This window comes from Parus major, chromosome 1A, assembly GCF_001522545.3.
Source record: "Parus major isolate Abel chromosome 1A, Parus_major1.1, whole genome shotgun sequence".
Classification (NCBI taxonomy): Eukaryota; Metazoa; Chordata; class Aves; order Passeriformes; family Paridae; genus Parus; species Parus major.
This window is the reverse complement of record NC_031773.1, coordinates 5,324,474-5,342,670: the sequence shown is the minus strand read 5'-3', so window position 1 is coordinate 5,342,670 and position 18,197 is coordinate 5,324,474. Positions and strand designations below refer to the sequence as shown.

The window sequence follows — 18,197 nt, the reverse complement described above, 5'->3', positions numbered from 1 at the left end:
CCCCCAATACTATAAAATAAAGAGTTTGGGATTTTGATTTACCGCAATGTTTTTGGTGTCACATTAAAGAGCCCGGAACTGGACACAAGAGAATGGGTGTCCATACTGAGGGCCTTGGCAGCTCACATAGCACAGCCAAGGAGGTTCTGAGCGGCACCAGGCCTGTTTTGTGCTTTTGCTCCCTCTTTCCCCACAACAGCTCGCGGCCCCGGCCAGGCGCCTCGTCCCGAGCCCAAGATGGCGGCCACGGCGGGTCAGCCTTGTGGGAGGGGCGGGGGCGGGGGCGGGGAGGGTTTCCATAGCGGCGGTGTCACATCGGGGCACTTCCTGGTCGGAGGCCGCCGGTCCCGGGGCAGCGAGCACGGACGCGCCTCTGGGGAAGGCGGCGGAGGGAGGCCTCGGGAAGAGGAGGAAGCCGAGCAAAGGTAAGGATAAGCCGGGACTCTGCTTCGGCCATTGTGCGGCCCCGGGGTGGCCGGCTGGACCAGTCCATTGCGGGGGTCCGGGGGGGGCCGCGTGTGTGTGTGTGTGGAGGCGCCACGCCGGACCCTCCATTGAAGCGGGCGGGTGTCTCCCGGCTGAGGGGAGGCGGGCGCTACCATCCTCCCCCAGGAGGGGCGCGCACCCCCCGCAGGGCCAGGGAGGTGGAAGTGGCGGGAGCCGGCTCCGGCAGGGTACTGGGGTGCACGGACTGTTCCATTCCTGGCGGAGGGGTGTGTGCATTTTTGGAGGCTCTCTGCTCTTTCTGCTGGGGAGGGGGTGGCGCGTGGGGGGCGACAGGGGCTGCGGGACGCAGCGGAGCCGGGAGTGCTGGGGGACCCCGGGGGAAGCCCGGGGAGATGCCCCCGATCCCATTGTGAGGTTGGAGTGAGGTGTGGCGGCGTGAGGGGCGGCAGTCAGAGCGGGGCTGGAGCGCCTGTGTGCGGGTGTGTGCTTGAGGGAGTCACGTCTGTAGGTCGGGCACTTGGGGCCTCCTTGAAGCCCCCGTTTACTGGCCATGTGGGAGGCTACAGTGCCACCCTAGTCGGGAGCACGGAGGATTTCGATGGCTGAACCCTTTAACGTGACTTTCTGGCACGGCTGCTCTCTCTGTACCTGCTCTCTCCTCTGCTCTTTTTAATACTTAAGGTATGTGGTGGAAAGTGCCAGGCTGGCAGCAGTGGGCTGGGAGAGAGCGCGTCCCCCAGGCTGTGCTCAGCCCTGGAGCTCCGGGGCCCTCTCCTTCCCTCAGCCTCCGCTGAGACTGCTAGCAAAGAGCCAGTTATTATCAGGTGTTTCAGGTTCTTTCTGTGGCATGGGTGGCTGCCTGTAGAAAACCACCGAAGCCACTGAACTGCCAGCTGAACGAGAGTCAAGTGGTGACTTAAAAGTAACTATGTCCAAACTCCTGTACCAGTTGTTCACCCGCATATGCTCGAGAATAACTTTCTTCGTGCCATTTGCTGCTTGTAGGAGGCAGCTGCACTGAAAGTTGGCTGTGAGGGGAGCTGATTTTCAGCTTTCACTGAATTACAGCGGAGTGAAAACAAATACACATCTGCCCTGTTCACAACAAATGTATCTTGTGGAGGATGATTTCAGTTAGGATAATTATATTAAATAATTGTTTTCTATGGTTTTCTAGTTTGCTGCGTGCCCTGCAATCTAGAGCTGCTGTGTGACAGTCGAAACTCCAGCTATACCAGGCGTGAGTGTATTAAACGCAGCGGCCAATCAGCAGTGCCTGAAACTAAAGGCGATTTGCCTCAACGCTTTGTAGTGTAAATATTCCTGCTATGAACAAAGGAGGGTGTGTCGTTGGGCTTGTTTCATTTGTACTTCCATGTGCTTCCTCATCTGTGGCCAGTCAGTGATTCTGTGTAGGTTCTGAAACAGTAACAATTTCACTTTGTTGTGAATTGTGCATTTGTGCTGTCTGGCGCATTTTACTGAGCTGGGGTGCTCAGAGGCTTGGTGCTATATTAGGCATTTTTGTTGTGTTTTTTTTTAATAACTGCTCTGAAGTGACTTAGTTTTGCTCCTTGTTAACTTTTGTTGTTTCTGATTATAACTTCTAAGTTAATTCAGCTGAGATGCAGTGTAAAATAAGTATTTAGTAGAACTGCCTTTTAACCAGCTTTTTCTCTGCCCTCTGATTATACAGCGCAGAAACCGCCAGTTTCAGACTTAATGTTTGGGCAGCCAGCTATCTGCAACTCTAAAACATAGTGCTTCTCAGCACTAAAATCTCAGTCTGTTTTCTGTGAGGAGCCATAACCTTTGGTTTAAAGAAGATGGTAAATGACACTAAAATACTGATTTGTGCAGGGCAGGCTCTTTTCAGACTGTTTTGTCTTCGTGTGTTTAAGCAGTGCAGTTACATGCTGCTCCTGTGATTCCTGGTTCTTGGGAACTGGGGGTATAAGTTCTTAATATTAACTTCTTACTATCTAAGTTAAACAGCTATTATTACAGTAACATACACAGGCTAGACCTGAATCTTTAATTGCCAACTTAAAGGAAAATCTCTTCTCTGGGTAGAGTCATACTGCATAGAAGTACAATATGCTGTAATTTGCTTGCAGTCTGGCTCCTGCTAATTATCCTGAAACAGAGTATTGGATAAAAAAGAGACCTGACACCAGCTATGGAAACAGGTAATTGAATGTATTATAAGTGTGTGTGAATTTGAAGTTGCAAAGAGCTTCGCTCACTGCAGGTATTCCTTTCAAATCTCAGCTAAAATGCCAGTGGTTTCACAGCTACTGAAGATACTCCCAAGAGTGAGTAAATGTGTGTCACTAGAGGAAACATGGGGTAGAATACAAGGGTTAGATCTTCAGGAAGACAAAGATCAAAGGTGTGGGTTGGTGTTTTTTTTTAATTTTTTATTATAGCCTTATTGATTGCAAGGGAAAGCAGAAAGAGTATCAGGCACTGTTTGGAATTAAAAGTTTTTCCAAGATGGTATCTTTCAGAAAGACACTGAAAAACTAAAAGTCTTTCTGTTTGGTAGTAGTTGGTAGTGTTTCTGTATAGGAGAGATCCCTGCAAGCATTGAAATTAATCAGGTTGGCTGAGAAAGCAAAGTGAAGACAGTTTAGTTTCTAACTCATATCCCTAGGAAAACGGCATTGCTGTTGCAATGCAATAGACAGCACGGACTGTCTGCTATGTGGTAGTAGTATTTGCTTTTTGTGCTATTTGGTAGTGGTATTGACTTTGAATATTGCCTGCTATTGTTGTACTCAAAATTACAGATGAAAGAGAAAACTTTACTTTTTGAAAAAAGCTACTTGCAAGGGAAATGATATAAAACATAAACATAGTGTTATTTCAGAGAACAACTGAATTTACCACAAGTCTGCATTGCCTGCTAAACAGATGCTAGCAATAGCTAAACAAAATATTTAGACACTGAAGGCAGTAGAGGAGTAGCACTTTAGGGCTGGGAGTCGGAGGTCAGGTTGCTGTGGTGCACTGGAGCATTCACTTTTCACACATTTAGGTAGAACAGAGCTTCTGTATCATCCCCATCTTGTTTCCTCAGTGTTACGTGACGAGATTTTTATAAGCAATGAGGGTGCATAATTATGCTATTATTAGCCCTAAGTGGTTTTCAGAGCTGCTGTTTTGTATTTTCCTAATGAACAGCTTTTTCCTGTACATACACACAATAAAATGTCATGTAACACGATGTCTCAGGGACAGAGTATTGTTCTTATTTACAAATCTAAGGTGAGATATGCCTTTGGAAAATCAAGTTGAATGGCAAACTCTGGTCTTCCAGTTGATTATGCATAAGATTCAAAAGGAATTTGGGCTCATACATAGTGTGAAACTGGTCAAAAGTGTTTTGGACCTAGTTTGGGGTCCAAATGATCTGTTTGATGTTCTTAACATAGTAAGTGTTATTAGCACAGTAAATAATTAAATGTCAGGGAAGTTAGATGTGCTAATTTTGACACCAGTAATCAAGAGAAAGCTGACAAGGCTGCAGTTCTAATGATATGTTTTAACAGACACTTAATTTTTGATTGAGATATGTGTGCTTTAATATTTAATTTAGCAGACGTTCATGGAAAGGTGATAGGGCCTGCAGGTCAAACTGTTGCCCTTCACTGATTGTAGCATCGTCTTCATCTCTGCTTATTTAGAATGTTTGTGTGTGGAGTTTTTCAGCTGCTTCCTTTCCTAACTGAATCTCTTCCCTGTGTTACTTTTTCAGTGCAAAAAAATTGATTGTAATTTTCAGTCTGCGGCTTTGCCCAAAGGCTTCCTTTTGGCACCTGAATTTCTTTTCTTTGTGGTGTGCGTGCCTTTGAAGTTTATTTTATTTTTTAAATTGTTTTTAGCAGTTGATAAAGGAACCTACTTGTAATGTCCTGTGATAGTTCCTGTACTACTTTGCCATGTGCTGTAGATCTGAAAATGTTACATGAAGTTGTAATTTAGGAAAAGTTGCATCTCTTCTTATATCTTTTTGCATTTTACTTAGCTTTTTTTATTCTTTCTTGAGCATGAAGAGATCAGGAGAGTTGAGACTTGAAATCTGAGTCAGCATATATTGTTATCTGTCTGGATTAGCACAGGTGGTGAGGTTCAGCAGGTTCTAATTGGTTTTGAAAAGAGGAAGTATATCACATAATATTCCTTAATTTACAGATAGTCTCTATTTGTGCAGGTATTAGAAAAAAACTGTATGCTTAGTAGGTATGTTGGTTTTCTACTTTTCATCTCAGCTGTGAGGTGAAGTTTCTTTCCTTTAACTGTTCTATCAGACTTGTATAAACTTGCTTTTAGCAGCAGGAGGGAGATTATATAATAAATTTTTCAAAATGTACTTGCTGTGCTGTCATTGTTGGAGATTAAGTCGTCTATATTTGGCTTCAGGGAGGGCCAGGCTTATTGTTAGTGAATCCATATCTGCCCTACTTGGGTACCTTTTCTTGAAATTGATGAGGAATTGATGGAACTGTGGGTTTATAATTGCTAGAAATGGTAACTTTCAGGTTTTGTTTCTGAGAAGGAAATGATGGATGCCAGTGTCAGCTTGTGCTTGTTAGTAATCTTAATTGCATTTCTTGTTTTTTAAAAAGTGGGGGTTTTTTTTGCATCATTTTTCCAGCTGAGATTGCTGAAGGAAAATGCTACTTTGGAATTTTCAGTTACTATATCCATGTTGTAGTCTTGTACTTTTAACTGCTCCCAGGAGATAACAAACATATTTTATAGCACTTTTTTTTTTTTTTTTTAGCACATACACAAGTTTATAATGTGATTGTTAGAAGGTGCACACTTTGAGTCAGTAAACAGCTAAATATATCCATAAGCATTAAAGCTCCCCAGTCATAACAAACACATCTTTGTTTTCCCTTTTTTTTTTTAACAAGGAGGATGAAAAGAGCAGAAAAGAGAGTTTATATGTAAACATATATTCTAGTGATTTGAAGTTGAAAAAATTATTTGTATTTTTATTTTATTCCCACCTTCAGGACATGTATACCTCTGAGAAACCTTCTCCAACAAGATACCTTGCTTCAAGACCTGTCTTGGATTATATACAAAGAAGTTTCCAGTCATGAGTAAGTAGATTTCTTTCTTTCTGAAAAAAAAAGAAACACTTAGGTTGTAGTTTAGAAGAACTGTACTTCTGTAGTAGGTTTTGAGGGGTGGTTATTCCTTGAAAATATTCTGTATTTTTGTAATTTTCTGTAATTTTGTAATATTTGTAATATTCTGTAAAAATAACCAAAAATAGCTGAGATTTGGCAGGTGCCATTTTTAATCGGCAGATTTTTGATCAATGTGTGTTTTGTAAGACCTCGCTGGATTCTGGTCTCATTTTCAAGAAGTTGAGTTCTGTAACAAGATGATGTGTGTTTTATACAGCATAAATAAAACATGTAACTCTGAGTGGAAAATGCCTTGGGTTTGCTAAGAATTCCAAAATTTTTGAATGCTGAGTGAATTAAAATAATTGGTAAAAATCCAACATAAAATGAATGGACTTCATTTTATAGGAAAAAAATAAATATGTTACTGGAATTCCAGTATAGAGGTTTGATCCCAGAGGAATTCTGGCATGTATTGGAATGACCTGAGCCATAGAAATCTGTGACTTTGTCTGTTATGGTGGAAAAAAAAGATGAAAGTGGAAATTTTGGTTTAGGTCATATCAGATGGGTAAGATAACCTCTTTTTAGTGAACTCTTTTGAGTATTTGAAGGTCTCATAAATTTTGCAGATGTGAGACTTCTTAGTGTAAATTTTGTCAGCAGTGTTACTTGGCCTTGCCTCACGTAGAAATAAGGATAAAACTTCTTTTGCACAGGACCTGTATTTGTAATGTAGCTCATCTTCAACACAACTGTACTGAACATACTGAAGGAAAGGCATCTTGTTCATAGCATAATTATAGCCTTTGTTAGTAAAATAAGACCATTTCAGTTTCTGGGAGGAAGTGAGTAAAGAAAATTGTTGGTTAAATTTCTTGTCAAACTAAATGAAAAATGATTGTTCTTGACATCTGGAAATAAGAAAGAATGATGAAGGAAATATAACTTCTAAATGTGGTAAAGGGAAAAATTACACCAAAAAAAAGGCCCAAAATAATTGCTAAAGTATAGGGTTCATGCTGGTGTAGATAGTTTTTATACAGATTTATTTCTGTTTTCTTTCATGTTGCTGTTCACACTTGTTTTCTTTCTGATGTTTAAAGTATTTGCTGTATTGCATAGAGGACAATTTTCCAGGCAGTTATTCAAGTACTGGAATATCCTGATTTGTCAAACACTGTATGTGAACCTTCATTTGTTTTATGGAGCTTTTCATCTGTAGTCATTGCCTTATGTATAGTCCCACACATAACAAATAACTGACTCATGGTTGCTGGGCTAAGTGTGACTTCCAGGGTGCTGCTGTGATGATGTTGGTTTGGGTACAACACATACAGACAGTACCACAGCAAAACACTCTTGGTTTTGGTCAAGTTTTGAGCTGATTCCAGACTGGAGGGTTCAGTTGTTCATTAGGAAGAATGAAGACCCTTTTCAAATGCAAGACAGCATTTTGGCAGTACTTTTTGTGGTGGTCAGTAACGGATATTCTTCAATGCAGGACACTGCTTTTTTGTGGTGGAGTGGATGCTTAAGCCTGTGGTGTGATGGGCTTCAAGGGCACAACACAACGTGCTACTCTTTAAAAATGTGGTTTAGAGAAGATTAGATGTTTTATATTCAGCTGATGCTGAATTTCTTAGTTTATGGTCACTTGAGAGAAACTTGAACTATAAGCACAGCCCTTAGTTTTATGTTCCTCTTTCCTAAATATCTCAGTCAATAAGATAAGAATCATATCTTATGAAGCTTTGTTTATTTGTATAGTTCTGTATATGTGTGCTTATTCACAAAATCTGTGGGCATCTAGAATAGTTAGATGTGTTAAAAATGGTGGGAATTTCTAGTATTCCTAAATTGTGTATCACCTAGTGTCATTCAAACAAAAAAATCTATCTAGAATTAGGTAATCTCAGCCTTCAGAAGGTCACTAAAAACTCTAGAATGCTGTTATGTGCAGGCTACATGATTGAATCCTTCTTATTTTCTTGTGATGTACTTGATTCAATGTGTATTTCCATTGTTCTTTGTGAAGGGCTGTGCTAGATGCTAAGTCCTAAAATGATTAAATCCTTTTACTAATATCTGTATTAAATTTCTTCAGAAGCAGATCATATCTGTTTGGGTTTTTTGCCAACTCTATTCACGAACTTAAGTTATTTTTACTATATAATATTTGTTGTTTACCATATAAAATTTGTTACATAAAGCTTGTTATTTTATTTAAATACCTTGTAGAAGTAAATCTGTTAACATCCTGGTACTTCCAAAGCACACACATGGTTATTTTTAAGCTAATGATTGATTATTTTTTTTTTAAAGTGAATGAGAGATCTACTTTTTTAATAGTTACCAGATGTGTAAGTGCATGCTTTGGATCCTGTTGTACTGGATCTTCCCGTGCTGAGGAAGAGCATTGTCAGAATTGCAGAGTTACCATTCATGGTGGTAGTTTGTTGTTGGACAATACAAAAAAATCTATTAAATCTGAGTCAGTCCCTATTAAGGCTTTTATTTCTGTGGAATAGCTCTGTAAATGTCTGTTTTCATAAATGAGGGTAAGACTGATTTGTATTTGAAATTGTGCTTTTCCATTGTATGCCTTATAGGACACTGAGGTCATATCCTTAAAGGGTTTGCAATAGTATCAAGTGTAGCTTAGTGAAGTTGATTATTGATTTGTTTTGTATTTAAAGATAACTTTTCAGAGAAGTCCTAGTGGATGCAACCTGCCTACAATGTCCCACCACAGAAGGAGTTGATTTAATCTACATTTTCTCCAGATATTTAGTGGCCAGAAAATGTGTAGTGTCATGAAAATTCTTAATAATATAAACTTTGTTCTTTATTTTTGGGGATTTTCTCGGGATTTTCCTGTGCTTTTCTCCTTTGAGGAAAGGTCAGTACAATGAAATTATTTGAGCTGCTGCAGTGAAACTTAAGGTTGGTGCACGCTATTGCAAAAAGCTGATGACATCTTCATTTTTTTCCCCTTAAATGTATAAGATGCAGTGCCAATTTATAATACAGAATATTTCTTTCCTGACTTTGTCTTTCTGCTTTTAGTTTTATTTCTAACACACTAAAAACTTAATGCTGCATGCAGTTGGGAAGTTCACCTGCTTCTTTGTGCTTCACTCCCATCAGTTCAGGTTTTCTTGCTGTTTGACTGAGGGTAGGGTGAGAGAATACATTTTGAGAGATGCTGTGCAATGTAATCTTACATTCTGTGAATGACTGGTGTGGCCTGGTAATGACTGGGGCAGTTTTTGCCTCACCAGTTCAAATCAAGCCCACAGTGGTGTGATTAAAGGCTGCTTCTGTTTGATGGTTGGTTACGTACCTTGACCTCTCATTACAGCTCTGGCTTTCTAGTCTGTGTTCACAGAGGAACCTTATGGTTTTGGGATTTCTAAAAACATAGGGTTTGGGTTTTTTTCCCCTCTTTGTTCTTATAGTGTATGTAAAGAAATAGTTTTTGCTGTCAGTTTCCCTGTTCATGAACAAGGAACTTGGGAATTAAAAGAAATGTTAAGGTCAGCCTTAACATTTTAGGTCAGCCAGATGAAGGTGCAGTGCTGTAGTGAGACTCCCCAGGCCAGGCTGGATGGGGCTTGAATCAGCCTGGTCTAGTGGAAGGTGCTCCTGTCCATGGCAGGGGGATTGGAACTGGATGATTTTAAGTTCCCTTCCAACCCAAACTATTCTACATGTTATTATTTCTGTGCTTGCAGCTGAGCAAAGTGTTCTGGGCATCTGTAGAGCTCCCTGTCCTAAGGAAGGTCTGTGAGTTAAGGCTGGCTCATTTTCCCCCCTCATCCCCAATCTCCTCTCCTGGTGTATCAGAATAAATCTGTAGTGAACTGAGGACCAAGTCAAACTGTTCATAAAATAAACACTGTGAGACAGACTTTTTGTTTGTTTTACCTGAAGTGTAGGTGGCTGTGCATTTTACGTATTGTGGGTAAAATGTTGCAAATAATTTTAAAGCTGAATGATTTGGTGCAAGAGTCTTTGTAGTCATCACTTCTTTGCAGTGAGCTGAAATGGAATGAAAGAAAGGAAAAAGTCTAGGTTCTGATTCACTGAGATGACTGCATGCTGGGGAAGGAAAGCTTACAAGTAAACTAAAATACTTTTACAATATGTAATAACGAATAGTTAAAGGATGTCAGATTATTATGTTAGATGATAGCTTTTTGGTTTATTTTTGAACCATGAACCCTGAAAGCCTAGTCATGAAATGTAAGCTTGAAGCTACAGTTAGTGAAGTGTTTTCACAATTGTAATTTCACAGCACAGCTGTCTTCTAATCTTTATAAATACTGTGACTTGAGAAGTAGAGAAGAAGCTATTGTGTCTCCTGGGTTATTTTTGCTGAAACTTGAAATAATAATTCTCTATGAAAAACTGAAGGTCAGAATAATAAAGGGTTGTTGGATACAGGGGACAAAGAGCCATAATGCAGATTTGCAAAAGGTGGCCTTGAAGACTTGTGATATATTTGTAAAAATTTTAAGAGTTAAATAATAGTAACTCCCCTGCAACTCAGCTATGTGAAAAGGAAACCCATAAGACTCTTAAACAGTAAACTACTGTATATTAGTGACCCCCTAAAAATTGCTTCATTGATAATATCAGTGTTTATTTAATTTTTTCTCCTTTATTTATTTTTTATTATTGAATTATTATTGAAACTGTAAAGGGAATTCACCGCTGTAACTGTAGTGACACATGAGAATTTGGATGATGTAGTAGTACACTATTAACTTTTTTACAGTGGGGTGTTGAAGCACGAAAAAGACATGTTGTTGTTTGGCTCTGGAATCTTGTAGTAGGAGAACTTGTCTCCTGGTCTTGCCTCACTGTTACACTTCTGTGTTTACTTTTCAGATCTGTTTTCTTGGGGTATTGTTACTTGCTGCTCCATCTCCTCTTCATAGTTCAGCTTGTACCTGGTGAGACTGTCAGCAACTGGGCTGGAGTTAATTTTCTTACTCAAAATAGAGATTCAGAGATCAGAATTAATGAGTTAGAGAAACCTGTATGGTCTCAACAAGGGAATTTTGAATGAAGTTTCATTAGAAAGGTCTGGGCAGCAGGAGCCAAGGCTGAACTCAGGGTCTTAAAGTTTCATGACCTCTTTAAAACGTTACTCACTCCAGTAATGGGTCAGTGTCCTTTGCCTGCCTGAATTCCTGCATTATTCCTTGTTACAGTAGCATTCATGAGGCTGACTGGAATTGGGTGGGCTCCCTAAGCTCTTGCCTAGGTAGCTGTGTCCATGGTTGCACTGCTGCCCTGCAGAGAGAGCAGTGCAGGGGTGGGGATCAGTGATCTGTGGGTGAGATTCTGGTAAATCCTGCTTTTCCCTTGCTGGAAGTGTTCATGGAACTATAGCTTAAGTTGTTCAGGAATGTGGTAATCTTGGGCTTCCTCTGTGCTAAGCAAGGAGAGGCATCTCCAGAGGGCTAATCAGATCTTGGATGACCCAGTTTCTCACCAATACTGTAATTAAACTGCTCCTCTGAGTACACAGGGTGCATGAGTAGCAATGAAATATAAACTCAAATACTTTGCACAAAACTGATGCATCACATGGGGGAAATGCAGGCATATTAGAAGAAATTTGTTGTTTTGATATTTGCATTTTATTATATTGGATTTTTATTCAATTGATGTAATGATGTGGCTTCTCAGGCCTTGTGGATTTTTTTATTTTTTGCTCATGGTACGGCTATTTAAATATATCAGAACACAAATGGAAGCGTTTTGAAATTTGTCTGTATTTAAACAGATTTAAAATTAATTTTTGAATTTGTTTTCATTATCCTTCCTTTATTTTTGGTCACTTTTTAGGATATTTATGGCTGGTAAGTTGTTGCTTCCCTTGCACTTAAAATTTATTTTTAGGTCAAAGAGGCAGATAAACAATTTTTGATTTTTTTTTTCTGTCATGTATTTACTTAAACAAAGTAAGTCTTCAATCACCATAGTCAGAAATGAAGTTGCATCTTTGCAGGCGGTTGCAGTTTCCAAAAATGTATTCATCACATCCAGAATCTGTCTGCAGGTTCAAGTTCAGTAATGTCACTTTTTATAGGGCTTTACTAACAAAGAGGTATTGTCTAATAATTACATTTTAATTTAAATTAATGTGTAGTAAAGTCAAATTTGTAATTAATTTCTGATACATTGTCTGAATATTTTTTTAAAAGTGTTATATTTTTAGAAGTGTTTTTTAGTATTTTTTTTTTTTAATATCTTAATTTCTGTTTCCATAAAGGAAACTTCAAATCTATCTTCTTTCATTTGGGCTTTTTGCTGGCAGGTTGATGGGGCTTCTCTAAATAAATTAGTGCAACATGACACCTACTTTTAAAGAGATGTAATTTCTGTTTGTAAACCAAAATGTTGGCACTGGCTGGAGACTATTGTTAGTTTTGAGCTGACAGGAGAGCTGTGGCAGGAAAATTGCCATCATTAATGTTGTTGAAGTTCCAGTGGTTTCGTATAGATACACTGTTCCCCAGTTGTGTCCTTTTCAGGCACTTGCACATTTATTCTGACAAGTTTGTACTGGAAATTATGGTTGGATTATTTACAAATTATTTACTTTATGATACTCTAGCTGTGTGTATCTCTAAAACAACAAGGACAATAGAAAGATGGTTATGATAGTTATTTATGTATATTTAAACATTCATTACATGTTTTATTTGTGATATCTGTTACGTAATTATTTTCTCTTTACAATGTAAAGTTATATATCTACATAAAATATATTATTTTTTTTTATGTGTTTATAAATAAAGGAGCGTAATCTTTTGACATTTGTCTGCCTCAGTGTTCTGACTGGAGTAAGTCAGTAAGGCCAGTAAGGAGTGCTTAATTATTATGACTAATTGGCATATACAGGAGTACATGCCTTCGGCATGATAATATTCTCCCACTACATATTTTTTTATTTAAATCTTAGTCTTTGGGCCTCTTTCTGTGCTCCTTTATATAGAACATTGCATAATGATGCCTTTATCGTGGGTCTTTGGTGCTCCTGCAGCGGGAGTAGTGAGTAGCACAAGAACACTGTAACCTTGTTCTCTGAAGTGAGTATCAAGTATCTGCCACTATGTAAGCAATTCATATTTCTGGGATCCTATTCATCCTGTGATAAGTTGAGGGTGGTATTCAAGTACATTCCAAAGGGGGAAGGATGCAGAAATTCCCAACTAAAATACAGATGAAAAGCAGCAGTTACAAATGTAGATGTTTGGGTGTTCACGTCCTTCTCTGCATAAGGCACTGCGTAGTCACAGAACAAATATTGCAGTTACTGTAGGAGAACTTTTAGAGGCTGCACTTTTAAGCTCCCTGATGGTGGTGTTATTTCCTGTTGAATCAAAGAATTCACAAAACAGCTGAATGGGACGAAGGATTAGAAATGGACTAAAGAGGCACTTTCCCAACAGCAGTGTTAAATGAGGTGTTCACAGACTTTCCTTGCCTGTCGTGAGTCATGTTGATTCTCACTTACCATGCAAATGATTGAATAATATGCAGCCATGTGTAGGACAAGTGAAGTACTGTTGCTCGGTGGTGTAACTTTATCACAGATAGGAAAAATAATTGAGCTGTAGTCTCATTTTATGTTGATGTTCATATTCAAGAAACAAAGCACCTTGATTTAAAAGATGTGTGGTTATTTTAAGCTAAATTGACTGTGTTTCAAGAAAAACTATTTTGACATGCTTTACCCAACTCCTGATAGGAAACAACTTTGATTTGTAATACAGTTGGAAAGTATTTGGGGTTGTTGCCAGAAGTAGGGTTATGTAAGTAATGTCAGTGAAATTATTGGCTCTGTATTTGTTTAAATTTAACCTCTTTACTTAAACTCTCCAGCCTGTTATTCTTTCACTGTTTACAAGGATGGTTGCAGATGTTTGTCGTAACAAAGTAGTTGCACTTAGGTGATATCCTATCAATCAGCTGATTATAAGGCTTGTTAAAGCTCTCATTGCAGAGGACCCTCTCCCCTGTAATTGAGATACTTTAATTCCTGAAGTTACGTGGGAGATGGGCAAGATAGCACTGGAATTTTTTTCAAGGCTGTTAGTAAACTTGGACCTATCCTGCTCAAAATTTCTGAAGCAAGCACAAAGCTGTATAGAACTCCCAAGTTCTTCTGGTTTGGAAAGGAGGTGTGATGTGTTGTTTTCTTTCTTCTTTTCCTTTTTTTCCTCAGTTTTATTTTGTGTAACATAATGGTCTCCGGAATGGAAGGCATACCAACACACTGTAGAACCTCAGTGCTTTTGGCCAGGGCAGTCATTAATCTAACAGATCACTAATGTAAAAGGGCACTTTGTTTTAATAAAGCACTTTGATTTGCCATAGGAGAGGATTCTTGAATGCGGTCTTTCTGTTTTAGCCTTGAAAAGCTCTTTGAAAACCTGCCTAATTCTGTGGTGGAGTGCTGAAAGCCTTACTCAGAGCTCTTTTGAGCACAAGTCAGACTTGCCAGAATTTTTAGGGACATAGGGAAGTAAGTCTCTCACCAGAATGTTCTGCTGCATTCAATATAAAGCTTTTTCCTTCTCTTTTTCTTTGTAGTAGAGTTTTATACAGCATTACATGAGGAGTTTTATTTTGTGGTGCTACTGTGTGCAAGGAGTACAAACAGTACTGGTGTAACCTTCCTTTCCTGCACTCCCCCAGATTTAACTTTGCAGCCCACAAGTGTCATCTCCAACGCTTAATTCCTGGAGTGATGCTGTCCTACAGCCATGCTTGTGGTCAGGCTGCTTTACAGACCCTGTTTGCCTTGGGAGCTTTGGCAAAGTTACAGCTCATTTTCTATCTGGCCACAATAACTAGACAAACTTTTAACTTCCTCTCTTCCCCAGTTGCATCAAATTACTGTAAGAATGTTTGAAGGATGTCATGGTCTTGGAGAACAGGAGAGAAAAAATTTGGTTGTTGCTTGCTGTAAAAAGATGAGGAACAAATTGCAAAGTGTCAATTTTGCTTTTTATTTCCTCCCCACTTCCTTCCCTGCCCCACCTTCTATGTCAGAAGCAGTGACAAAAATATTTGTATGTTTTTATTTAAGAATGTGGTAGGAAAGTTTTCCTTTTAGAGCAAAAGCTAATGAGTCACTTTTAGTGACATTTTAGTGTTTATTTATTCCTTGTGCATTAAAACAAACGAAAAGAAATAATATTTATGTGAAACTCACTGTAAGGCTCTTGAGAGGTTCCTCCCCCCCTTTTCTTAATGCAATCAATCATTAAGTGGAACATCCATTTAGGAGAACTAACACAATTTGTGTTTTTGTTTAGCACTGTATATTCAGTGGACTTACAGGATGAAATAGCAAGGCCTGGTTACCTGGGTGTTATCCAGTGAAATTTAACAAGGATAGATCCCCTGCATGGGGGGATGATGGCACTTCTGTTCCTTTAGCACTGGTATAGTGCCAGTGGGAGTTAAAATGCTAAGTTGCATTGCCTGAATGTAATACTGGGTAGAGTGATGACCCTTCTTGTCTGGACCATGGCAGTTGTTGGCTGAAACTTGGCATAATTTTACGTTCTCTGCAGCTGCAGAGAACATAGAGAACAATAAATATATTACAGTTTTCCATCTGCTAAAACTGGGACAGTGTTAGTAGGTTCCTCTGTTCTTGTTAATGGAATAAGTAGGAAAGACATTGTTCATTTGGATAAATTGATTGTCTTAAGGTGAAGCTGACTAAAGAAGTCTCAGATGGCCAAATGTTTTCACCATTTTTCCATTGATGAGGGAATAGAACTCTTGAACAGAGCAGCATTTATATGTTTTTATGGAAAATAGGATCAGATACAAAGTGGGTCCTGCTCGTTACAGTGCACTGAATAAATCCAGATTTAAGAACAGAGGAAAAACAGAGATAACCATGAAGGTAGCTGCATCCAACTGCTTCGAAAACATCTCAGATATAGCTCTAGCATTAACCTTGAGTAGTCACAATTAGTGATTGTTATATTCAAGTGCTAATCTTGGATTTTTAAAACATGTTAGTTGAAATCTGCTTTGAAAGACTGCATTTCTGAATGAACATAGAAGGACATAGAAGTCTGAAAGTGAACAGGTAATGGTGTCTCCCATTAGAACACAACTGCAGGAAGCAAATAGACCCAGGTACATTTCCTTTTAAAGGAGGGTTTTTCCCTTGTGCTCTGTGTGACCTTTGGGTGAATTTCAATTGGCTACTTTTGAAATGTTGAATTTCCTTTGACTGTGTCTCTTCAAAATAGTATTTTCATCAATAAGGTAGATTGCATTTGTGGGATTAGATGCCACCTTAGTGTTAGGTTAGCCTATTACTAGTATTGAGTATTCAAAAACTTGAAAATTTTGATTTTTCTTGCAGAGACAGAAAACCATGCTGTGTACCATTTACTGCACAAGCTGCAAATACATGGGCTTAATAAACGTAGTGTGTATTTTGCAGTGGACTAATAAGGTTTGATGTTCTTCCTGGTGCCTCTCTACAGCTGCATTTTATTGCTTGGATTTAATATCAGTGTAGAAATGTACATGCAGTGAAGGACTTAATCACACTAACAAATAGCAGTGCATAGAATTTTCTAGTTTTTCTTTGCCTCCAGAAGGTACAAGATTATTAGTCTCATTCATATCCTCTTCAAAAGGAAACCAAGTAAGGGTTTAAATGAAAAGCAAAGTTTTTATTTTTCTTCTCTCTTTGAAATGAACATACATTCACTTTTATCAGTCTATGCCTGATTAAACTAATGAATGTACTTTGACTTTAGTATTAGCACATGTAAGACGGTAATAGTTTTGATTTTTGTTTAATATTGCAAAACAGAAAAAATCTTTAATGGCTAGTGTGGCTTCTTTCTGTGTTCTTAGGTTTGACAGAACATTTAATGATACCCTTTAGCTTAAGATAAATTTGTTGATTATCACTACAGTCATGAGCCAAATCCAGTCAGTATAAAATTGTGGCATATTCTGTTTGAAGTGCTGCAAATGCAGGAAATACTGCATATTATTGGGAAATATACTTTTAAGTAGTTTTTATCATTGTAATTGCAAGAAAGACTTCTAGGATTAAACTTTTTTTTTCCTCAGAAAAATCTTCATTTGCAGCTAAAGCTATGTGAAAACTTGCCATCTAATATGGTTAAGACTGTGAAACCCTGTGGGATGCGTGCATTCACTGAGATGAGATCTTGTACTACCATCTTCTTTCTTCCTTCTGTTTAAAAAAAAACCCCACCAAACAATATTTTATCAATCATTTAAAATGGACTGTTTAGCTACAACATTTTTTTTGGGGAGATGGTGGTGGAATTCCATTTGCTTTGTTGTTGCTTTCTTGACTGTTTCATGAGCCTTGTAAAGTGACCTTTTGGCCTTTGAAGGACATGGTGTGAGTGTGAGGAGGAAGAAATTGAATTAATTGGAAGATTCAATAATAAGAATCTGTGATTCTGTTCTTACTCATTTTCTTAATGCTTTGTACCTTACTAAATACAATCCTAATCACATAGATACAAAAGACATGAGTACCTCTGTATCTAAGGAATTCTGCACCACATCTTGAGCTATCCCTTTTGCCAGGTCTTTAAAGGGTTCCAAAAGCTCTTAGATATTTAACCCATGAAGTGTTGCTAAATGGTGCAGTTTAGATACACTTGTATGTCTGAGTCTACAGTTCTACAGAAAATACAGGAGCAAAGATGAAGCAGTACCCTTTTCTCATGGGGGTAACAGGTATAAAATACATTTGTTGGGAAGAAAAAATAAATTGTGCACTTATACATGCTTTTTTCCTTTTTGTAAATGGTTTTTTTGGAAGAGTTCATCAAGACTTACATGAGCACAGACTTCTGATACTGATCTCCATTAGTGTCCAGTGTCTGTTATCAGGGTGATAAAAGTGATCTACTTGGGCATTCCCTTGGCTTCATTGTGGCTGCCTGGGAGACTGGCTGTCTGTCTTGTTACAGTCGAGAGCCACTTGCAAAATGTATTGTAGCAAGAGCTGAGGGGGTGAAAACTGATGCAAGAGGGGTGATAGTGAGAGCACTGAGCAGGGATGGGATCGTGCAATGTGTAGTTTTCCTTCACTTTGTGCAGTAAGGTCTGTGGAATGTGGCCCTGTGTTTTCCTGTCTTCCCTTTTTTCCCCAGTTACAGCATTTGTTTTTCTCTTTTGGGTTTGTAGTTTTTTTTCCTGGAACAGGTAGAATTATTTTCATTGACCATTTATTGAAGTTTTCCATCATCTGAATTTTATGAACAGCTTTCTTTTATGTTTAAAGTGTAGAGAAAAACAGACTTAAAAAAAAAGCTTTCTCTTGAAATTATTGCTTTTCCAGCCTTTAGATCAAGCTACTTTCTCTTCCAAAGAAAATGCTTTCTAAATAGGGCTCCTAGATTTGCATCAGTTTCTTTTAAAAACTGCAGCCATAGTTTCATGCTTTAAAATTGGTAGCAAACGTGCTAGAAATGAAGAAAAAAATATTCCTAAGTAGATGCAAATTCTGTTGGATTAAGCAGTTACTGACTCTAAGGACCATTGAGAAGA

The 18,197-nt window shown here is 38.6% G+C and overlaps 1 protein-coding gene across 4 annotated transcripts in view; it reads left to right on the top strand.

The window, feature by feature from the left end:
- The first annotated feature begins 318 nt into the window (after window positions 1-318).
- USP6NL (USP6 N-terminal like) overlaps window positions 319-18,197 on the top strand; it is a 119,735-nt gene continuing 101,856 nt past the window's right edge. The window contains exons 1-4 of one of the 4 annotated variants that reach the window (XM_015628421.3): window positions 328-425; window positions 1,625-1,687; window positions 2,565-2,636; window positions 5,475-5,564. In XM_015628421.3, the coding sequence (XP_015483907.1) occupies window positions 5,561-5,564 (4 nt within the window). In that variant the 5' untranslated portion in view covers window positions 328-425; window positions 1,625-1,687; window positions 2,565-2,636; window positions 5,475-5,560. Of the gene's footprint in view, window positions 426-1,624; window positions 1,688-2,564; window positions 2,637-5,474; window positions 5,565-18,197 lie in introns of all 4 variants that reach the window. The other 3 variants (XM_033514306.1, XM_033514305.1, XM_015628420.3) reach the window with 3 other exon arrangements.